At 41.1% G+C, this 24370-nt stretch overlaps 1 protein-coding gene across 5 annotated transcripts in view; it reads left to right on the top strand.

Annotated features, from left to right (window-relative positions):
- The window catches only part of Kif27 (kinesin family member 27), a 147953-nt gene that overhangs the window by 35611 nt on the left and 87972 nt on the right, over nt 1-24370 (top strand). For 4 of the 5 annotated variants that reach the window (XM_010632916.3, XM_010632921.3, XM_010632918.3 and 1 more), the window contains 2 exons: nt 7494-7694; nt 12442-13400. In XM_010632916.3, the coding sequence (XP_010631218.1) occupies nt 7494-7694; nt 12442-13400 (1160 nt within the window). The remainder of the gene's footprint in view (nt 1-7493; nt 7695-12441; nt 13401-24370) is intronic. The other variant, XM_010632920.3, reaches the window with a different exon arrangement.

Here is a 24370-nt window from a genome sequence, read left to right as displayed (position 1 = left end):
GTTCTGGTGGTTCACTATCGGCCTTTTCATCCTCCTTTGCCCTACTGTTTGCCATTGGTGAACTGGAAGTCTGTCCTTGTGTCTTGCTTAAGTGTTTTCTCATTTTAATTTTTGTTGTCAGACTGTCCTTGGTTTAATCTCTGGCTTATCACCCAAATCTTCCTGATATAGTTGCACCCTAGCTTCTGTGTCTCTAATGACCCACAGACATTCTCATCTTCATACCATCAGAGAAAACAGCTCATCAAATCAACCACAATCCTTTATCCCAACTGATACAATCAGCAACACATTAAGATCAAGCACAACTTGGACACTGACCACCTGTGGTAGTCACTAGTCTATCACCCTTAAATCATTTGAATGAAATTGAAATCAAGAAGCAGTCCAGAACATGTCTGCAGTGAACAAACTTTTCAATATTGTATATTTACCATTTAATGGCTCAGACAGAGTGAGGATGCAAGACCCCTGATCTCAGTTAGCTGATTGCTGAACCCCATGATGCTGACTGACCTCGGTCTGCAAGGCCCAGATTGAGTTCCCCATCCTTCTGAATGGTTGAACTCCGCAACGTTCTATTACAGGTTTCCCACGCCCTTTCTTTAAAGATGTTCAAAGTTGGGAACTCAGAAAAATAGCCTTGATGACCACCTCTGTCTTTGCAGAGTGGGTCCAAAGACTTGCACAGTCAGGAGGTCTGAGAGTGTGTGTGGGGGGAATTATGGGGGGTTCAGGGGCGCCCGCCCAGCTACCTTCCCGGCGCTTGAGCAATGGCTGCTGGGTCGGGAGCAGGCATGGTTCTCCTTTCTGCCTTGGATCGGGGCCGGCCTACCTCCCCGCGCTTGAGCAATGGCTGCTGGATCGGGAGCAGGCGTGGTTCTCCTTCCTGCCTTGGATCGGGGCCTGGCCTACCTTCCCGGTGCTTGAGCTATGGCTGCTGGGTCGGAAGCAGGCATGGTTATCCTTCCCGTGGTGGATCGGGGCCGGCCTACCTCCCGGCACTTGAGCGATGGCTGCTGGGTCAGGAGCAGGCGTGGTTCTCCTTCCTGCCATGGATCGGGGCCCAGCCTACCTTCCTGGTGCTTGAGAGATGGCTGCTGGGTCGGGAGCAGGGGTGGTTCTCCTTCCCACCGTGGATGGGGGCCCGGCCTACCTCCCGGCGCTTGAGCAATGGCTGCTGGGTTGGGAGCAGGTGTGGTTCTCCTTTGGCACCATTTTTTTTATTAGCATCTTCATCATCCTCTGGAAAGAGAACATTCTGAGTAATATCACTAAACATAGCTCTGATAAAGCATGGTCCCTACTATGTATCATAAAGCAGGTATAAGATATTTTACATTCATAGAGGTATGGTAGAGTACCATCCTACATCAATAATGCCAGAATCAGTTTTGGTTTGAAATTTACTTTGTCTGCAAATAAGGTTGCTACCCATTTTTTTCTGGACTCCTGTCACATGGAGAATTGTTTTCTATCTTTTCACTTTCAGTCTATGGGCTTCTTTTTGTACTAGGTGTGTTTCTTGTATACAACATGTTGCTGGATTTTGCTTCTTATTCCATTTTGCCAGTCTGTTTCTCTCAATTGGTGAGTTGAGGCCATTGACATTGCTGGTTATAACTGATATGTACTGACTTATTATTGACATGTCATTGGCCTTTTGTTGACTCTTTTTACTTTTTCACCTTCTCCTTTTAATTTCTTGCCTTGCCTATTTGCTTTGCTCTTTTGGTCCACATGGTGTTTTTGCTTTCATTATCTTTTTCTAGGATCACGTTTAGAGTTGCTTGTAGTGCTGGTTTGGTATTCATGTAGTTTCTCAGGTGTTCTTTGTCGTGGAAGTGTCTTATTTCCCCATCCATTTTGAAAGAGAGTTTTGCTGGATACATCAGTCTAGGTTGGAGGTTGTTCTCTTTTAGTACTTGAAATATCTCATTCCAGGCTCTCCTTGCCCCAAGGGTTTGTGTTGAAAAGTCTACTATGATTCTGATGGGCTTTCCTTTGTATGTGATTTGTTTCTTTTCTCTTACTGCTTGTAATATTTTGTTCTTCTGTTGGGTTTCTGGGATCTTGATTATTATATGTCTAGGTGTAGATTTTTTTTGATCGTGGCTAGTTGGGGTCCTATATGCCTCAGTTATCTGAATGTTAAATTCTTCCCCTCTGTTTGGGAAGTTTTCTGTCATTAATTCTGTGAACAGCTTTTTTAAGTCCTTTGTATTTTCTCCTGCTACTTCATGTATTCCTATCAGTCTTATGTTATTCTTCTTTGTATCATCTAGGAGTTGTTGGATCAATTTCTCATGATCCCTTACTGTTTTTAAGAGACCTCTCTTTTCATGGTCACTGACTGCAATCTTATCTTCTATATCTGAGAGCCTATCTTTGCATTCTTTTATTCTGTTGTGTACACTTTCAATAGAGTGTTTAATCTCCTGGATATCTGTTTGAATCTGTTTTATGGATTCCATGTCTTTCCTATGTTGGGTGTTTATTTTTTCCATTTCTTTCTTATGCTGGGCCTTCATGGCTTCTATCATGGTCCTGAGCTCATCTATGTTTTTGTCAGTTTCTGCTCTAGAGTCTTGAATCACGACTTCCATTTTGCTCACTATCTCTATGGTTATCTGGGAAATTATTTCTGTTTTGAATTTTTCTAGAGCCTGATTGATCTGTTTTGTCACTTCCTGTGCTTTGAGTTCAGGGTGTCCTGGTGGTTCACTATCGGCCTTTTCATCCTCATTTGCCCTACTGTTTGCCATTGGTGAACTGGAAGTCTGTCCTTGTGTCTTGCTTAAGTGTTTTCTCATTTTAATCTTTGTTGTCAGACTGTCCTTGGTTTAATCTCTGGTTTATCACCCAAATCTTCCGGATATAATTGCCCCCTGGGTTCTGGGTCTCTAATGACCCACATACATTCTCATCTTCATAACATCAGAGAAAACAGCTCATCAAATCAACCACAATCCTTTATCCCAACTGATACAATCAGCAACACATTAAGATCAAGCACAACTTGGAAACTGACCACCTGTGGTAGTCACTAGTCTATCACCCTTAAATCATGTGAATTAAATTGAAATCAGGAAGCCATCCAGAACATGTCTGCAGTGAACAAACTTTTCAATATAGTATATTTACCATTTAATGGCTCAGACAGAGCGAGGATACAAGTCCCCTGGTCTCAGTTAGCTGATGGCCGAACCCCATGACTCTAACTGACCTCGTTCTGCAAGGCCCAGATTGAGTTCCCCAACCTTCTGAATTGTTGAACTCCACAACGTTCTATTACAGGTTTCCCACGCCCTTTCTTTAAAAATGTTCAAAGTTGGGAACTCAGAAAAATACCCTTGATGATCACCTCTGCCTCTGCAGAGTAGGTGCAAAGACTGGCACAGTCAGGGGATCTGAGAGTGTGTGGGGGGGCTTTATGGGGGTTCAGGGGTGCCCACGCGGCTACCTTCCCGGTGCTTGAGCGATGGCGGCTGGGGCCGGAGCAGGCGTGGCTCTCCTTCCCCTGGTGGGTCAGGGCCCAGGCTACCTCCTTGCCTCTTCTTATCAGTTTTAGTTTGAAGTCCATTTTGTCTGAAAACAGGATATGCTATTTGTTTTCAGAGTCCAATGCATGGAATATTGTTTTCCATTCTTTGATATTTTAGTGTATGAATCTCTTTTTGGATTAAACATGTTTCTATTATACAGCATACTGTTGGGTTTTCTTTGTTTGTTTCATTTTTTGGTTTGTTTTTGGAGACAGGGTCTTGCTTTGTAGTGCAGGCTGGCCTTGAACTCAGGTCTATCCTCCTGCCTCACCCTCCAGATTGCTGGGATTACATGCATGCACCACCACACACAGCTGGGCTTTGTTTTGTGATCCTGTCTACCAATCTGTTCCTCCTCCTCCTCCTCCTCCCCCTCCCCATTCCCCTCCTTCCTTCTCCTCCCTCCTTCTTATTTTCTTGCTGCTGATTCCTTTTTCTCCCTGCTTTTGCTGAGTTGTTCACCCTACCTGATGTAATCATTCCATTGGATCCGTTGGCATCCTTGCTTTATTGTCTCTTTCTAGTTTATCCTTGAGAAATTTTGGGGGTGGTGATTATGACTTTTTAAGGTGCTCTTTGTCATAGGAAAACTGTACTTCTTTTTTTTTTTAATTTAAATTGAATTTATTGGTACATTCTAGGTAGACAGTACAGTTACATTCATTACTGGATTCTTGTACCTTTACATGACAGGTCTTGGTTCTCAGTTTTTCCCCTTGTCCCCACCCTCCCTTCACCCCCTGCTCCCCTCCCCGCTCCTCACCTACAAACACTTTAATTCCATTTTTACATTTTCTCACATTTTTTCCTTTTCCCTTATTCCCCTTCCCCTACCCTTCTCACTTTCCCTACACCTTTAGCCCGTTTCTTCCTATTTCACATTGCTAATTATCCCATTAGGATCTTGAGTACTATTTTAGTTTTTCACACCAGAGAAACTGTTCAGTATTTACACATGTGTGACTTATTTATTTCACTTAGGAGTATATCCTCAATATGTATCCATTTTCCTATCAATGAATCTACTTTCCTGTTCTTTATGGATGAGTAGTAGTCCATTGTATAGAAAAACCACATCTTCTTTATCCAGTTTCCAACTGATGGGCAAATGGGCTGTTTCCAAGTTTTAGCTGTTACAAACTGTGCCGCTATAAACATGGGTGTGCATATATCACTGTGGTATGATTCTTTTAATTCTTTGGAAAGATACCCAGCAGAGGGATGGCTGGGTCAATGGAACCTCTAGTCCCAGCTCTTTGAGGTATCTCCATATTGATATCCATTGTGGTTGCACCAGTCTGCACTCCTGCTAACAAATGGAGAAGGGTTCCTTTCTCCCCACAACCCTGCCAACTTTTGTTATTGTGTGATTTCTTGATAGCAGCCATTCTTTGTGGGATGAGGGGAAAACTGTATTTCTTTATCAGGTTTTTTTTTTGTTTACTGTTTGTTTTTTTGAGACAAGGTCACATTAAGTAGTTGAGACTGACCTGGAACTCAGTATGTAGCCTAGGCTGGAGCAATTCTCCTGCTTCAGCCTCCCGAGTGCTGAAATTACAGGCCTGCACCACCACGCCTGGCTCTTATCAGTTTTGAAAGAGAGTTTTGTAGGATATATCAGGTTTGGAAGTTGTTTTCTTTTAGTATTTGAAACACTTCATTCCAGGCTCTTCTGTTCTTTAAGGTTTGTGGTGAGAAGTTTGCTGTAACTGTGATCAATTTACCTTTAGAAATGATTCATTGCTTTTTTCTAACAGCTTTAAGATTCAGTTTTTATGTTGGACTTGGGATTTTGACTGTGATGTGTTATGGAAATGTTCATTTCTGAGCTTGGCTATTTAGTCTTATATCCTCTCGTATCTGCATGTTAAATTCTTTCCCCATACCTGGAAAGTTTTTTGTAAACAAATTTTTATGCTGTTTGTGCTGTCTTCTTATTTTTCACTAATTTCAGTTAATCTTAGTCTTCTCTGTGTTGTCTAGAAGCTGTTGGATCTTTTTTCCATGTTCTGTTGTTGTTTTTGAGGTTTCTGTGAGTATTATTCAGTCATTGATATCAGCCTTATCTCCTAGTTCTGACACTGTCTTCACACTAGTCACTTCTATTTTGTGTGTGTGTGTGTGTGTGTGTGTGTGTGTGTGTGTGTGTGTGTGATACCAGGGATTGAAATCAGGACCTTGAGTTTACAAGGCAGGTGCGGTGCCACTGAGCTAAATCTCTGTGGCCCCACGCTGGTTACTTCTGCTGCCCATGATTTCAATAGAATTCTGTATCTCTTGGATTTGTTGTGTACCCTTTCACAAACTCTTACATGTGGTTGTTCATGTTTTGTATTTTTCTAAGATAGCTTTTTCTTTTTGAAACAGTAGTTTGTTATATATTTCAGGCTGGGCTTGAACTCTTACCATGTAGCCCAAGCTGATCTCAAACCTGTGGTGACCGTCCTGTCTTGGCCTCCTGAGTGCTGGGATTAGAGGTGTGTGCCACCACTCCCAGCTCAGACAACTTATTAGAATGTTCTGTAAGCTCTGTGATTGTTGTGTTTATTGTCTGTTAGTTAATATATATAATCTTTGAGCTTGCTGATTACCTTACTGATTATTTTCTTTGTGTGTTTTATCATTTCATGTAACTCAGCTATGTAGCTTGATTTCCTCCCCACTCATGCCCCATGGATCAGCTTTGGGGAAGTTGGGAGTTTTGGGGGGAATTTTTGCTTTGGTGTGTGTGTGTGTGTGTGTGTGTGTGTGTGTGTGCGCGCGTGCGCGCACGTACGCCTGTGCGCACACGCATGCCTTGGGGAGTTCTCAGTCAGTTCCACTTGAATGACTGTCGCTAGTCAGGAGCTCTCTTTAGTAGTGTGTGCTTACAGTGATGTTCTCTGGGCATACGTAACACTAGGCCTTTGCCTCTGTCCCCGGATCTGACCACCTCCATTAATTTGGGGAGCCGGGCCGGGATTTAGCTCAGTGGTTCCGCTGCCTGCTTTGCAAGAGCAGCATCCTGACAAAATAATTTGGGGAGCTGAGGATACAGTGTAACTGGCCAAGCCCCCAGTTCTCTGGAAATGAACCACAGTATTGTTGATGCGAAAGAGACAAACCTATCCTGTCAGGAGATCTTAATGGCCCCCTCTTCAACGTAAATCCAGAATCCAGTTGTCATTCTGCTGTGAGCCACCGTCTTGACTATCCCCAACCTCCTTGACTCCCAGATTCTACATTAACCTCCTAAGTGGCCTCTTTCTACTCTGAAAAACATAGCAAGCAGAGTGTTGTTTTAAAAATCTCAGGTGAACGTAAGCTCCTGCCCTGTTCTAGTGGCTCTCACTGCAATGAAGAAAGCTCAAGAGTTTTCAGGAACTCTGTGTTCTGGCTCCTGTCGCCTCTGTCCTTCCGCCCCTCTGCCCTTGCTCCCTCTGTTCTGGCCACACTGACCCCTTGGTTTTGGAGCACACCTGTATAGTGCCTTCTCAGTGACCCCGTGCCTCTTTTAAGTCTTTCTTCAAAGGCCAGCTTCCCAGCGATGCCTGTGACCTCCCTTTTATAGTTGTGACTTCCCACCTGCCATGTAGTCACGCCCCCAGTCCCTTGACCCTGCTCTGCCTTTCCTCATGTACCGCATTATCAGTTGCTCTTTGGTGCTGTTATACCTCGCTCTGCAGTTGAATTTTCCACAGAGGCAGAGACTTTTTTTCCTCCTTTTTTTGTTCGCTGATGGGCCCCAGAGTCGTAAAATAGTGCCCGATACACAGTAGCCATGAGATATTTGCTGAATCAGTGCATGAATTCTGAGTGAGAGAATGCTTGTGAACATTTCCGGTGAGTTTCAGAGAAATAATAATAATGGAGAAAGGAAAGAAAAGAAGTTTAGTAAGTATAAATTTTGAGTCATACCTTTCCTTATATTTCAAGCTCCAGATGTGTTTTCCTTTTCTAAATTTTCAGCTACAATTGTGGAGGGTCAAAAGGGTATCATTCCTCGAGCGATCCAAGAAATATTTCAGAGCATCTCTGAAAATCCTACCAGTGACTTTAATGTAAAAGTATCCTATATAGAAGTATACAAGGAAGACCTCAGAGACCTGCTAGAATTGGAGACCTCCATGAAGGATCTGCACATCCGAGAAGATGAAAAAGGAAACACAGGTGAAATAACCTACTTGGTTGGTCGCCTTCCTAAAACTGTCCTGTGTCATGCTTAGTGTTTGGTTATGTTCCTAGGAGTTGTTAAAAATAGGCATAGATATGGTGGCACGCACCTGTAACCATAGCACTCAGGAGGCCAAGGCAGGAGGATTGCTGCAAGATCGAGTACAGAGCCTGTCTGGTCCACGTAGTAAGTCCAGGGCCAGCCTGAACTGCACAGTGAGTCTGTATCTCAAAAAACAAAAATAATAATAAAAAGACATAGGAATAAAATGAATTTGTTTTTACTTTTTACTTATTTTTAGTTTGCTATTATGATTTTTTTTTTTTTTGGTGCTAGGGATCAAACCCAAGCTATGCTGCCAGTGCCTGTTTTTAATATCATCAGTCTTAAATTTCTCAAGTGGTAAAGTAAAGTTATTAATTTGTAATTCAGGATAATGATGTTCTAATGAAGCTACCCTCTGGGCTGACCACAAGTGAGACTATGATATCCACTTTATTTATTGTGGTACTTGGGGATTTAACCCATAATCTTTGCACTGAACTATATCCCCAGAACTGTTTTTGCTTTTCTTTCTTTCTTTTTTTTTTTTTTGGTCTGTTTTTTGAGACAGGGTCTCAGGTTGGCCTTGAACTCACTATGTAGCACAGGCTGACCTTGCCCTCCCAGCGATCCTCCTGACTCAGTCTCCTGAGTGCTGGGATAAGAGGCTTGCACCACCTCGAGTTCTTTTATTTTTTATTTTGAAACAATCTCATTAAATTGCTAAGTTACCCAGGCTGGGCTTAAACTTGTGATCCTCTTGCCTTAGCCTTCCAGAGTGCTGGGATGATAGGTGTGTGCCACCATGCCCAGCTACACACACGTATGTATTTGTATGTATAATTTGTTTTCCACCCAGAGTTACTCTGAGATTGTGAATGGCTTTTTCCTCTAGGTGTTCATCCAAGTCGATCCAGAACTCTCAGATTTATCTCGCCTCATCTATATCTTTTTTTCTTTTAAAGTTTATGTTTTTGCTTCACTATTCTGACATCCTTCATTATGCTTCTCAAGATCTGACTTTCTGTACTAGTAAACTGTTAATCTCATTAGTTCTTACACATTTGTGTGGAAGTGGGAGATTAAATAGGAGGGTCAAAATGCAATTGTTTTTAAAAGTAGCAATTTCTGTTTTTCTGATTTAAAAACTAGTATTTTTATCCTAGAACATTTTGAAAGCATAGAAAACTGAGAAAGTTAAAGATGGTGGTTGATCCAGGAACCTAGAAGTACCTCTGTGTGGTGTACCACCCCCTGGTGTGCTAAGGGTCAAACCAGGGCATTGTGCGTGCTAGGCAGGCACTGTCCCACTGGGCTAAAACTCCGGCCTGCAGTTTCTGTCTTTGGTGTGTTTCCCTCCGTGTCTGTGTACATACATTTAAAAAAATGTATTTACATCCTCACATGAACATGTATATTGTGAGCATTTTCACATGTCATTATTTTAGTACTTCTGATTATTGTCCTGTGGTAACTTCTCTTATGAATGTGTCATAATAATTTAGCTAGTATTCCATTGTTTCTCATGTGGGCTATTTGCAGATTCTGATGATTATCAGTAGCATTACAAGACTGTTCTTGACTGTCTGGCAGACACATTTAGTAGAATCTTCCTGAAGATCTTGCCAGAATAATAATTCCCTGGGCAGATTTTCTGAGGATTTAAGAAAGTAAAATGCTATAATCTTCATTCCAGTAGTAATCTGTAGGGAACGATAAACCTTAAATTCTTTTTTTTTTTTTTTGAGATAGGGTCTTACTATGCAGTTCAGGTTGGCCTTGAACTCATTATGTAGCTCCAGGCTGGCCTCATGGAGATGCTCCTGCCTAAGCCTCCTGTGGGCTGGGATTATAGGCATCCATCATCACACTCCAAATTTTGTGTTTTTATAGCTCTTGCAGCCCTGGCATTTCTGGAAGTTTGTTTTTGTCTTTTCTTTCTTTATTTTTTTGGTACTGGGGATCAAACTCAGAACCTTGTGATTGTGAGGCAGGCAGTAGAACCACTGAGCTACATCCCTTAGCCCCCTGTCTTATTTTTTATTTTATTTATTTATTTATTTATTTGGTTTTTTGAGACAGGGTCTCACTATGTAGTTGAGACTGACCTAGAGCTCAGTATGTAGCCCAGGGTGTTCTTGAACTCAAAGCAATCTTCCTGTCTCAGCCTCCTGAGTGCTGGGATTACAGGCGCTGCACCACCATACCTGGCCCTGTCTTATTTTTTAAAAGAAAAGTGAACATGGTAGTTTATGGTCTCTTTATGTAATTCAGTATAGTTTATTTCTTCTGGATAGATTTCAGACATGTTTTTACGTTTTAATCTTATAGAATGTAATTATTAAATGTTTTTATCTTTTACCTGAAATAATATATGCTGATTGTAAAACATGAAACAATATAGCAGTATACACTGCTACTCCTAATAAATTTGATCAAAATATTCCAAAGCTAGTATCAATTGTGCAGAAACTTTGGAAGGACATAAATTACCTGAAGACAAATTGCCATATATCTTATGTAGTATTCTACTCAACCAGTGTACGCTGGTTTTACAAATTTCTGCAGTACTTCTCTGAAGCAGTGATGTCTTATTTATTTATTTATTTTCATTTTTAATTTTTTTGATGTCTTTTTAAAAAATACTGAATTCTGGGCCTCACTTCTTAGAGATTCTGATTTAATTGGTTTGGGATGGGACCTATGCATTAATAATGTTTTTGTTTTTTTGATTTCTTTAAATAAAGTTAGGTGACTCACAAATGGATTTGAGAATCAGTGAGTTATAGCGTGTTTTACTATGATTTCCATTTCCATATTATATAAACCCTCATATTTTAGTACTGCTTGTTTATAGGTTCTTTAGAACTTGAATTGAAGTTAGTTATTAAAAGGATCATGATGCCAAAATTTTGTTTTTGTTTCTAAAGTCTGCCTTGGGTGACAAACAAGACCATAGTCATCTTTACCACACACAAACATGGCCATCTTTCCCAAAATTGTGAAACAAGTTAAGTTTGCATGATACCATTGTAATATAAGTGAAATGATTATTTTTCAAAGAAACAGTGACATGACAGAGTTATGGCATGGGCCCGGCATGCCACTATAATTTGCGAGGAATCAGGAGCTTTATCCTTTTGGCTCAAATCCCAAATGTGGCTATTTTTTCCTTTAATAAATATCTTTAGGCACAGTTAATGCAGATGGTAAGCTTAACTTGTGCTTGAGTTACTTATTCTGCCTTTGAAATAGAAAGCTTTTTGCTTTTTTTGAATTGCCCTCTTCTCTATTTTCTTACACTGATACTGTGTAGGGCAGATGTGTTTTTAAAATGAATGACCTTTCTGAGAGTGGTGGCACATTCCTGTAATCCCAGCACTTGGGAGGCTGCAGGATGATCACAGTGGGTTCAAGGCCAGCCTGAACTATACAGGGACCTATTTTCTTTCTTTCTTTCTTTCTTTCTTTCTTTCTTTCTTTCTTTCTTTCTTTCTTTCTTTCTTTCTTTCTTTCTTTCTTTCTTTCTTTTTCTTTCTTTCTTTCTCTTTTCTTTCTCTTTCTTTCTTTCTTTCTTTCTTTCTTTCTTTCTTTCTTTTTCTTTCTTTCTTTCTCTTTTCTTTCTTTCTTTCTTTCTTCTTTTCATCTATCTATCTATCTACCTACCTATCTATCTATCTTATTTGGTACCAGGGATTGAACTCGGGCCCTTGTACTTGTGAGGCAGGCACTGGAACCACTGAGCTAAATCTCCAGCCCTAGACCTATTTTATTTATATCAAACTCTTCATTTAAGCCTTGATTATGACTGTACAATACAAAAAACCTAGCCAAAGATGGCTTGAATATTAACGAAACTGAAAAGAAACTTCTTTTAATAAATTTACTCCTGATTGACTTTTTTTTTTTGGTACCTGTGATTGAACTCTGGACCTTGCACTTGTGAGGCAGGCAGTGGAACCACTAAGGTAAATCCCTGGCCCTTTCTGATTAACTTTTGAGTTAAATATTTAATATTTAGGTTTTTTTTTTTTTTTTTTGAGACAGTGTTGCTTTTTTTGTTGTTGTTCAGGCTGGCTCTGAACTCACTATGTAGCCCAGGCTAGCCTCGAACTCGAGGCAATCCTCTTGCCTCTGCCTCCTGAGTGCTGAGGTTACAGGCATGTGCTACCTTGCCCAGCTTAGTTAATATAGTTTTAATTAATTTAGAAGTCAAAATATTGAAACAAGAAGGGGTTTGTTTATTTGCTTTTGGTGTTCAAGGATAGAATTTAAGCGTATACTTACCACTGAGCTATGCCCTGAGCCCAAGAGATTTTCTTTTGTCATTTTAAAAAGTATGGTGTCTGACTCCTGAAAGACTAGATTTTTTTTAAAGAGTTACATCTTTTTAAACATCAAAATGAACGCTATTAAAATGATCCATTTTAGAGTTTCTAAAACTAACCATGTTGCTGATGTACTGTTGTTTGTGATGCTGTCGATTTTGTTTGAAGGACTACACTGGGCTCTTAAGAAATGATAGCTTGGGGGCTGGGGATTTAACTAGTGGTTCCACCACCTGCCTCGCAAATGCAAGGTCCCGAGTTCAATCCCTGGTACCCCCCCCCGAAAAAAAAAGAACGATAGCTTGTGTGCTTTATTTACTGTACTGAATTTTGATGTGAACCTGGTTTTAAAACTTGTTGTTGCTGTTTGAAGTGATTGTTGGGGCCAAGGAGTGCCGTGTGGAAAGCGTGGACGAAGTGCTGAGTCTCCTGGAGATGGGAAACGCCGCCCGGCACACAGGCACCACCCAGATGAACGAGCACTCCAGCAGGTCCCATGCGATTTTCACCATCAGCGTCTGTCAAGTGGAAAGAAATCCGGGGGCAGGGGAAGGTGGATCATGGTATGCCCATCGGCGTATCGTCTCCAAGTTCCACTTTGTGGATTTGGCTGGGTCAGAAAGAGTAACCAAAACAGGAAATACTGGTGAACGGTTCAAAGAATCCATTCAAATCAACAGTGGATTGCTGGCTTTAGGAAATGTGATCAGTGCCCTTGGGGACCCACGCAAGAAGAGTTCACACGTCCCGTACAGGGATGCTAAAATTACCCGGCTCCTGAAGGACTCCCTGGGAGGCAGTGCCAAGACCGTCATGATCACCTGTGTCAGCCCATCCTCCTCAGACTTTGATGAGTCCTTAAATTCTCTCAAATATGCCAACAGAGCACGGAACATTCGAAACAAGCCCACTTTGAACTTTAGCCCTGAGTCAGGCCGTATGGATGAAATGGAATTTGAGATTAAGTTGCTTCGAGAGGCTTTGCAAAGCCAGCAGACTGGTGTCAGTCACACTAGCCAGATCCCTCCAGAGGCCGCACCTGATAAAAACAGGATCCATTCTCTTGAAGAGCAAGTAGCTCAGCTACAAGGGGAGTGTCTAGGCTACCAAAATTGTGTAGAGGAAGCCGTCACCTTCCTGCTGGACTTAAGAGATGCTGTCAGTCTAAACCAACAGCAGCAGCACAAGCTGCAGGAGTGGTTTAACATGACTCGGGAGGTCAGGAAGGCTGCCCTTTCCTCATTCCGAGGAAGCCGAGGCATTGGAAACCAGGAGGAAGGACCCCCACACAGCACAGTTCTCCAGCTGAACAGAGAGTTTAAGAAATACCAGGTACGTAGATGTCACTTTTTTGAGTCATTTGTTTGAGGACTACATTTATCACACCTGTAAATTCTGTCATTTTGGAATGTGAGCACTTAAAAAAAAAATGATGTGAATGATGTGTAAAATCTCATTTGCTTTTTTTCCTGACTCTTTTTTTCTCTCTACTCTTTCCTGTTGCTTCTTCCTCACATTTTTTTTTATTTTACTGAATTTATAGGTACTTTAAAAATATATCTTCTTCGTTCCCATTTTCCCCCATGCCCCTGCCCTCCCTTCATCCCCTCTACCCTCCCCTATTTACAAAGACTTTGTTTCCATTTTTTCCTTCTCCCCACAATTTGTTGATTCCCCTTTCTGTCTCCTTTGATTAAAATGTACTTTAATGTCTTATGTATTAACTGGAACTTTATGGAGACCTTTCTATCAATTTAGAGAAGAAGAAGGAAGACATTTTCAGCAGCAAAGTTAAATTATATTTCACTGAGTTTTTCTCCCCATATGGGTCTGTGGTTCTTTTTTTCCCTTTGATGCTGTGGATTGAACCCAGGGAGTGCCTTGCACACGTGAGTCAAGCACGTTAGTGCTGAGCTACTTCCTGGCCCTTTTATTTCATTGTGTGAGACAGGGTCTAAGTTGCTTAGACTGTCATCAGACATGCAATCCTTTCTGCCTGCCTCAGCCTCCTGAGTAGCTGGGGTTACAGGTGTGAGCTACTGTGCCTAGTGAGTCTGTGCATTTTAAAGAAAAAAACTTAATCTTTAAGTTTGGAGTATAAATTTAAAAAGTACAAATCAACATATTAATATTTACGGCACGTGCTTGGATGCATTATATATATGCACACACGCACATACATGTATTGATAATTACATTTCCCCACTTGTTCAAGAAAACATATATGGTGTACGATTGTGTGTCACAAGGCAGAGTACAGATTTACCCACCATTTGTTTCCCACTGTCAGTACACATGTCAAACAAATACTCTTTTTGTACTATGAAAGTAATTTTGATGTCATGGGCACCCTCGGAGTGCGAGGAGCACGATGAAGGGATTCATTGAGAACTGCTGCAGTGCTACAAAGCCTTTAGTATTTAAATGTACATTGAATATTTAGAACATTTAAAATATTTTTACAATAGTGGCCTTTCTTTCTTTCTTTTTTCCTTCCTTCCTTCCTCGCTCCCTGCTTTTCTGCCTGCCCGCCCTCCCTCCCTCCCTCCTTTCTTTCCCTCTTTCTTTCTTTCTTCCCCCCCCTTCTTTCTTTCCTAGTGACTGTCCCACATCTTCCTGCACACAGCAGACAGGCCTTTCCTGTAAGAAATGAGTAGAAAAAAAAAGTGCAGGTTATTGCAAGCTTGGACTTTGGGACAGCTACAGGTGTTGGTAATGCTGGTAGGAACGTGTCTTCCTTCATGCTTCTTGGGTAGGTGAAATCAGAGGCCCATAAAACCCACTGTTTGAGGGCTGGGGATTTAGTTCAGTGGCGCCATGCCTGCCTTGCAAGCATAAGGTCCTTAATTCAATCCCCAGCACTGGAAAAAACAAAAACAAAACCCCCACTGTTTGAGGAGAGAAAGACAGTAACTTTCTCTATCTGTTGGAAACTCTAAAATTTAAACTTGCTCTAGATTATGACTTGCTAAAGCTATTAACAGTCTTGCTGAAAAAGGGTTATCCTGATAAGATTATTTTAGAGAATACTAGATTGCAGACAGCAAACTTATTTCCTTAATTACAAGACTTCATAGAACCTTTAAAATGCTAGTAAACAAATCTCAAAGTTAGAGACACAGCATTCGGTGTGGCACAGCTTTTAGAAATGGACCACCCCTCTTTTTTTTTTTTGTCTGAAATTTTGCAGGACTGGTAATCTTTGGGTACTACTAGATAGCAGATGGAGAAATAACTGTTACTTCTTACCTTGTATATATGTTTAAAAAATTGTGTGTGTGTGTGTGTGTGTGTGTGTGTGTGTGTGTGTGTGTGTGTTTACACTATCTTTTCTTTGAGAGCCTGGAAAACATAGTAGTTAGGAACATGGGTACCAAACTCCCTAGATTTGAATCTTGTCTTCTCTGCTTACCAGCTCTATGACCTTGGGCTTGACCTCTCTGTGCTTCATTTTACTCATCTGTAAAACAGAAGCAGAATGCGAAACTAGGGACATGTATAACTAAATGGATGCATATTGAGGCCATACTCTTAAGTAAAATAAATAGGACACACGTGTAAATACCGAATAGTTTCTCTGGTGTGAAAAACTAAAAGTGTAAATAAGGCTCAGATTGTTTAATTGATAAAGTGAAATAGGAAGAAAAGGGCTAAAGGAATAGGGAAGTGGGAAGGGTAGGGGAAAGGAAATAAGGGAAAAGAAAAAATATGAGAAAAGGAAAAACTGGAAACAAAGTCTTTGTAAATAGGGAAGGGTGGAGGGGGTGAAGGGAGGGCAGGGGCATGGGGGAAAGATAAGAACCAAGATCTGTCATGTAAAGGTACAAGATCCCAATGATGAATGCAACTGTACTATATACCTAAAAAATACCAATAAACTTAATGAAGAAGAAGAAAAAAAGAATCTCTAACAAAAATCAAACAAGCAACCAAAAACCAGGAGCAGTATTACCTACCTTGTGCTCTTGCTGTGAAGACTAAAGGCTGGGCATGGTAGTATGTTCCTGTAATCCCACCACTCAGGAGGCTGAGGCAGGAGGAGCATTGTGAATTTGAGGCCAGCCTGCACTGATAGCGAGACCCTGTCTCAAAAGCCAAAAAAACAACTGTATTTCATGCTGGCCCACCCTCACACTGCAAAGTGTACTTCTTTCTCTACTTTTACTCAGCCCAAACTGGCTCTGCGTTGCCTGTTTCTTTTCTTACCTTTAATACAACTTAGCTACTGTTAAATACAAACAAATAAAGATGAAAGCATTAGCTCCCATAAAGCAGTACTGCTGAGTTAAAGGCTCAGTACATGCTAGATTATTATCACCTCCCCCCTCCCTGTGCTTGAATATACATCAGTGGCAGCGAAGGCTTTGGACTTAATAGTCACAGCTAGAGCCACATTGCAGGGTAATTGTGAGCCTGCTTAGGGACAGGTGAGCCAAGGTGACGGGCAATAGGGGAGGGAGGAGCAGGAATATTATCTTCTATCAGCCCCGTTTGAGTCTTTTAGGAGAGAAGGTAAATACTTCATTTAAAAATGTTAGCCAAGATGAGATTGGAGGACATTTCACATACAGTTAGCCAGACTTTTGCTGGAGAAGTTAGCATCATCTTGAATTTTCCATGTTGTCTTTTTTAGAAGCTGCCAGATTGTTATGAGTAGTTCCTCACCAAATGAACTTTACCAGGTTTTGGGTTGCTGGCCTCTCTTTCTGGACGTTCTTGTCTCAAAGAATTAAATGAAACACATGAAAAACAGTAGGAGAGATTATGTGAAAAAGCAAAAGTGAAGAGCAAGAGAGCAACTGGCTCTGCATAGTGAGATTGGGCCAAGTCAAAGGGTTGACGAGAATACCCTCAATGATGCAGGGTGGGCTATCGTAAAGAAAGCCACAATAGTGAGCTCTTCATGTCATCTGCGTACTTTTATGCTGTCCAAATTACAAGGAAACCTTGAAGAATTTCTCTATATATTATATATGGCTCCTCAGAGGCGGTGCTGGGATCCCTTGCCTCAGGCTGAGGTCAGGTCTAGGCCATCATACTGAAAAACCTGCTCAAGTTCTTTTGAGAAGACCATGTACAGCTCTTTGGGACTTGTTCCCAAGCGTTCCGGAATTAATAAGTCTTGCCTGCTTCCCCAGCCAGCTTTGCCACACCCTAATATGCATGTGATTTCCCCCGAGAGACACAAATCCACACAGTTCTTTGTAAGGTGCTGAGAGGAGTGGAGCCTAGGTCTCTTCTGTAGCTTCTTCAAGCTGAAAGAGGCTGTAGATTTTACCTACTGGGATTATGTACTCTGCAACCACAGTGGGGCGCTGTGGCTCATTGGCTGGGTTCAAGAAAGAAAAACCTGTCCGAAAACAATGAGAAAAGAGTTACGGACCATTGAGCTGCGTGTTTGATGGAGAAAGAAACTTGACTGTTAGCCCAAATATGAGGAACAGGTCAGAGTTTCACATTTCCTGTGACAGCACCGGAGTCTTGCTTTTTGGAGAGAAATCTCAGGTTGTCTAGAGGTTCACAGGAGCAGCTTTCTCCTTTTGAGTGATCAGATGGGACTGGTTTTATTTTAAAAAGATGTATCCAGTTTTCTGTCTCTGCCACCTCTTCAGTGGGTATGACAATGACCACTGATTTTGGCTTTAACTGGTCTGCTGGTGTTCCCTCTCTCCAAGTTTTTACAAGCACTTGGTCTCCAGGGTGGACACAGGTGGTCTTTCCGGAACAGAAGCTGGGAGGTCTCTGTTTCCATGCATTCGGATAGCTTGTTGTGCTTGGCCCAGGTTGATGAGAATATTTACGCGTCTCATAGTAGTCTCTGCGTCTACTGTCATGTAAAATGATAGAAATGACCTTTCATGTAACGTCTCAGTTTCCCAAAACATACCAGTTTTGGGAATGTTACAAACCCTCATGAGTGCTATTGGTAGCATTCAGAGCCAGGAGTCCGATGTCTCTTGGCAGAGTTTTGGCAGAGCTCACCTTAGGTTCTGGTTGGCGCTCTCTACCTCTCCAGAAGATTGAAGCTGCCAATTTGAATGGAGGTCATACTTTGTGTCCCGTCACCCCCCGCCTTTTTTTAGTACTTTATTCCTAAAGCCTTTACTACCTCCCCAGTTACCTGAGAGGTAAAAGAAGGTGCATTGTCACTATGGAGGGACTGGGGTAGTCCAAATCTGGGAATGATTTCTTTTTTTCCCCCATTAAGTTTATTGGTAGATTTAAAGCAAACAATACAGTTACATTCATCATTAGGATTTTGTACCTTTACATGATATGTCTTGGTTCCACATACCCCTGGCGGGAACGATTTCCTTGAGGCACCTTCAATACCTCTGTTGCCTTTTCTAAACAGGAAAGGCTTCATTTCAGCCTGGAAAGGTGTCAGTGAGTACCACTTACTATGTGAATCCTCCACGGAGTGGCGTGTGGGTAAAGTTTAATTGCCAGTCCTCCCCGCAGGGTGTGTCCCTCTCCTCTGTACGCACTATATTAAAGGAGGTAGTTTGGGCTTGCCCAGGTTATGGGGGCATAGCGTGGGGAAGCTTTGTAGACCTGTCAGGTGGCTGCTGCTAGTCCTAGTCCTGTGAAAAGTCGAGTGACTGTTTCCTGTGTAGCATCTCTTCCCATATGGAAGGAATCATGAAATGTTTTTATAGCCTTTGCTGTGTACCTTGGGGAAGGACCAGTTTGTTTTCTAAATACCACTGGAGTTTCTTTTTAGTTAAATTTAGAGTTAAACCTTTGGCCTTCAAAGTGATACACAAGTAGGTGAATAACAGGTCTCTAACCCAGGGGTCCCTCTGCCCTACCCAACTGTGGCTACAGACCCAGAGGAGACTTTTCCAGAGAAAGAAATCAAAACAAACGAGTCCACCCCTGTATCAGTGAGCAGTCAGATCAGCTCACCTTTGACATCTAAGATCACCCAGGATCTCTGGAGGACATTGTGATAACGGTGGACAGGGATGTTGCAGGTCCCCCTGGGCCTCTTCAGTTATCGGAGCAGTAAGTGAGAGTTCTGGCTGGCCTAGCCTGTCTCTGGGAGAGGGGAAGTCAGATCTCCAATGCCACAAGTCAGGCATATTAGCCGTCTCACACTCAGAGAAAGGCCCAGACAGAGGTTTGAGGCAATCTCATGCCCTCTTGCATTTGAAACAGGAACTCTTTTCCTGGTTGTCCCTGGGTTTCCCCTAGACTACCTGGGTGGATGTAAAGCATGCCCAGTTGTGACAGCCATCCTCTTGGCCTTTTTCTTGTGCCCCTCCTGTGGGTCCTGGTTGTTGAACACAGAGAAGGCCGTGTCCACAGTGTGACCATAGGTGTCTGTGGACTCCAGAAGTTTTTGGAGTCTGTGTTGAATATTTGGGGCTGACTGACAGATGAAGCAATGTCCCACTGGTGCTTCTCTCTCCCTGGAAGATGGATCTATAGTAGTGTATTTATGAAAGACTCAGCACACCTCCTTAGCTCCCTGGTAAGAGTGGCTAATATTTCAGACATCATTCTTAGTCCCCCATGAGTATCACAGTCCCAGTTTGGTTCTACTGAAGGAAAAGTAACCTTTCTCTGGTGGTTTCTTTTCCCCTTTAAAGCACGTTATTCATTTGCATAGTTCCTAGCTTGTATACCTGTAACTTAAAAAGGGGCATGATTTATAGGCCTGGGGATTATAAGGAGGATATAGAAGAGACTTCCCAGTATTATCAATTAGATCAGAGAGACCCACATCCCCTGAGAGGCAAGTGTGAGTTCTAGGACAGAGATATCCTCTTAGTTTTTGTGCCTATCATTCAGTAGGGTTACAAAAGCCTGTACATAAGGGGTTTCATTCCTTCATTCTGCCTTTTATATTTTAGCAGAAATGCTGTAATTAGAGAATAGTCTCATAATTTAAGGTATCATCCAATACCCATTGCTCATCACTTCCCCGTTTGGTACCAGGGATCGAACTCAGGCCCTTACGTTTGCAAGGCTGGCGGCGGAACCACTGAGCTAAATCCCTGGTCCCACTTCCCAGTTTGTCCTGAACTGTATTTCCACAGTAGATAAGCCGTTCCTGTTTTAGATCGTCAGGGATCAAACTTTTCCCATTCCTTATGGTGTGGCTGGTGAAACCTGCACTGTGCTGAGGTCCAAAGGGTTTCCTGTTGGAATGGCTTGGGGCCTCTAGACAACTAGGTTTTGGCATCCCCTGCAGAAGGGTGAGCCCCACGGATGCCATAAAGTGTCCCTTTTGAGATCCTGACACAGACTAGACAAACTTCTCTGTCCAAACCTTGGGGCAGTGCTGGCTTTATTTATGGAAGCACAGAGGAAGGCTCCAGGGGCTTTTTGGTCCATATTAGGACCCATTAACTCCTTAGGGAGGAGGAGGGGAAGCCACTTGGCCTTAACTAATGCTTTAGCTCCGTGAAGTAAGGGTGGAACTTTCCCAAGCAAAGATTCTGTGTGTACTTAGCTGAAACCCTTGGTGACCCAGTTTACATTTTCAGTCCCTTGGGGCTGGGGATTTAGCTCTGAGGTTCCGCCACCTGCCTCTCAAGCACAAGGACCCGAGTTTGATCCCCGGTACCAAAACAAAACAAAAACTACTAACATTTTCAGTCCCTTAATGACTCTACTTGTATTCTTAGCCCCTTCATGACTTAGTTGGATTTTTTTTAACTTTTTCATTTTCTTAGTGCACGTTTGCAGCCCCGACCAGTTCCAACTTGTTCCTTTTTAAAAATTCCCTTCCCTTTCCCTCCCCATTTCTCCCTCTTCCTCCAATTCCCTTATCCCATTTCTAATTTCTGTTGATGTATTAGCTCACGTTATGACATGTAATTTTTACACTAATTGAAGGTTTTAGGTTCCTGTACCAGGCATATCTTTTTTTCTACTTTTTTCTCCTTCTCACCGCTCATGCTTTTTCCTTTGGATCGCTTCTCTATTGCGAGTTATCTACTCTTTGTCCCCTTCTATCCATCCTTTATTTTTTCCTTTGTACTTTGCCTTACTCAAATGAGAGATACAAGATTTAAGCTTGTGTATCTGGTTTATTTCACTCAACATTGTATTTTCCATGTGCATCTATTCTCCTACAGATGTGTCAAATCTGTCATTCTTTAAAGTACAGTAGTATTCCATTATATCTAGATACCACATTTTCTTTATCCAATCAGTAAGGCTTGTATCTAGATGTTCCTCCAAAACCCGATGTGGTTATAGGTGGAACTTTTCAGATGTGGCTCAATCTAGGGAGTGTGATGATGGGATTCTCAGCATGAGTAAGGTTAAATTTTGTGACAAGAAGCATAAATTATGATCTGGATGTATTTCATTCAAGCTTACTTATGCAATATACATTTGTAATACTGAATTAATGGTTGAATGCTAGGGTTTAGAGTGCCCTTCCTTGGTGTGAGTGCTATCCATTCTAAGGGCAGGTAGCCTGGGTAGAATGTAAAGGACAGAAAGAGCACTGCTGTTTGTTGTTTGCTGCTTTGTTGCCTTCTGCCCGCTGTGATCTCTTTCTCCTCTGTGATGCCCCTCTTTTGTGCCACCCTGCCTTGGACCCACCCAACTATGAACTAAAATCTCTACAAACTTTAAGCTACAGGAAATCATTCCTCCTTTAGCTTTGGGTGTTGGATATTTTGTCTTAGCAATGCAAAATTGATGAAGACACCAGTCATCTGTTTGTAGGTATATACACTGTTCCCAGGATTTAGCTCTTAGGAGTTGTGCTGCATAAACATTGATATCCATGTATCACTGTAGTTTGATGTCTTAAGCTCTTTGGGGAATATATCTAGCAGGGTGATCACTGGGCCATATAGAATTTCTAATTTCTGGTCTTTGAGAAATCTTCATACTGATTTCTATAATGGTTGTACTAGTTTATATTCCTACCAGTAATGAAGGAGTGTTCCTTTTTTCATCACAGCCTTGCCAGTATTTGTTATTGTTTGATTTCATGATGATCACCATTCTTTCTAGAATAAGGTGGGATCTTAGTGTTGCTTTTATCTGCATGTCCTAATGGCCACAGATGTTGAACATTTTTTTCCATGTATTTATTGACCATTTGTATTTCTTCCTTTATGAAATCTGTTCTTTTCTCTTGCCCATTTCTTGACTGGATCTTTAATTTTATGTGGTTTAATCTAAAGGTTTTTTTTTTTTAATATAGTCTAGCTCTTAGTCTTCTGAGGAGTAGCTGGCAATTTTTTTCCCATTCTGTAAGTTGTCTCTTCACTGTACTGATTGATTCTTTTGGTGTACATAATCTTTTTAGTATGGTACACTCACATTTGTTGATTCTTGATGTTATGTCTTGTGCAGTTGAAGTTTTCAAGTGTTTTACCTGTCAATCTTCTACATGTTTAATATTTTTGTTTGATGTTTAGATCCATTTTGATTTTAGTTTACTATGGTAAGAGTTAAGTATCCAGTTTCAGTCTTTTGTACACAGATTACTAGTTTTCTCAGGACCACTTGTTGAATAGGCTATCTTTCCTCAAACATGTGTCTTTGGCCCCTTTTTTGAAGATCAAATAGATGAATATGTCTGAGGACGTTTCTGTATCATCAGTTCTGTTCTATTGGTCCATTATATGTTTTTGTTCCAGTACCATGTTGTTTTTATCCCTGTTGCTTTGTAGTATAGTTTGAAGTCAGGCATTGCTGTGCCTCGTGCTTTGCACCTGTTCAAAATTGATTTCACTATTCTAGGTCTCTTCTGGTCCCATCTGAATTTTAGGATTGCTTTTTCTAGACCTGTAAAGTATGCTGTTGGTATTTTGATTGGGATGCTAATGAATCTGTGTAGCAGTTTTGGAAGTTTTGACTATTTTGTCAGTATTGATTCTGCCTATTCTAGGAGCAGGGAACATCTTCCCATGTTCTGATGTCCTCTTCAGTCTTTCTTTCCAGAGTACTGTAGTTTACTTTGTAGAGGTCTTTCACTTACTTGGTTAGTTTAATTCTTAGGTATTTCATTTTTCTTCAAGCTGCTCTGAATGGTATTATTTTTATAATTTCATTCTCATCCCCTCCATTGTTGATATACAATGATTTTTGTATGTTGATTTTGTATCCTGCTACATTGCTGAAATTGACTATTCTGTGTTTTTTGGTGGAGTTCTTTAGGTCTTTAGAGAGTGTCATCTGCAAATAATGCTAATTTGAGTTCTTCATTCTTTGTCCCTTTATTTGCCTTGCTAATTGCTCTGGCAAATGTTTCAAGTGTTGTGCTTAATAGAAGAGGTAATAATGGACATGTTTGTCTTGTACCTGATTTTAGAGGGCATGCTTTTAGGTTTTTCCCATCCAGTATGATGCTGGCTATTGATTTATCATATATAGCTTTTATCATACTCAGGTATGCTCCTTCTATATCTGTTTTCTTCAGGGTTTTTATCATGAACAGGTGTTAGATTTCATCAAATGCCTTTTTTGCATCTCTTGATATGATCATATAATTTTTGACTCGTGTATATATTACATTTATTGATTTGTGGAGTGTTGAACCATCCTTGCATCTCTGGGATGAAACCTACTTGGTCATGATGAATGATCTTTTTAATGTGCTGTATTCTCTTTGCTAATACCTTGTTGAGGATTTTTGCATCTATGTTCATTAACTTCATAATAGTTTACCCTGAGCCTCACTTGGACAGAGCATTTATTTACATACTGACCTGAGCATCATTTAGGCAGGTGTCATTTCAACCAGTCAATTCTTGTATTGAATAAATTTGATGAAATTGTCATTTTTATGTTGTCTTTTATACTATGAAAATTAATGAAAAAATATGCAATTTTTGGTCATCCTGTATTTAAATAATTGGACTAAGTGGTTAAGAAGATTGGCCTATATTTTTCTTTCTTTCTTATTTATTTATTTATTTATCTATCTATCTATCTATCTATCTATCTATTTATTTATTTATTGGTCCCCAGCATTGAACTCAGGTCCCTGTGCTTGGAAAGCAGGCGCTAGAACCACTGAGCTAAATCTCTGGCCCTATATTTTTCTTTTTAAAATTGGCCTTTATCTGATTTTGGGGTCAGGGTGATATGGCTTCTGTAAATGAATTTGAGAACACACCATCTTTTTCAGTTTCTTTGAAGAGCTTGAGGAGTATTGGTAATAAAACTTCCTTAAAGGTTTTGTATGATTCAGAAGTTATTCCATCAGGCCCTGGGCTCTTTTTAGTTAGTATATTCTTTATTACTGTGTTAATTTCATTGGTGATATTCAGTTGTTAAGTATATTTATGTCTTCTTGGGTTAGTTTTAGTAGTTTGTATGTG

The sequence above is a fragment of the Fukomys damarensis genome, unplaced genomic scaffold (assembly GCF_012274545.1).
Source record: "Fukomys damarensis isolate Sample0158 unplaced genomic scaffold, DMR_v1.0_HiC HiC_scaffold_4, whole genome shotgun sequence".
NCBI lineage: Eukaryota > Metazoa > Chordata > Mammalia > Rodentia > Bathyergidae > Fukomys > Fukomys damarensis.
Note: the sequence above shows the minus strand (reverse complement) of the source record. Positions and strands in the feature narration are given on the sequence as shown.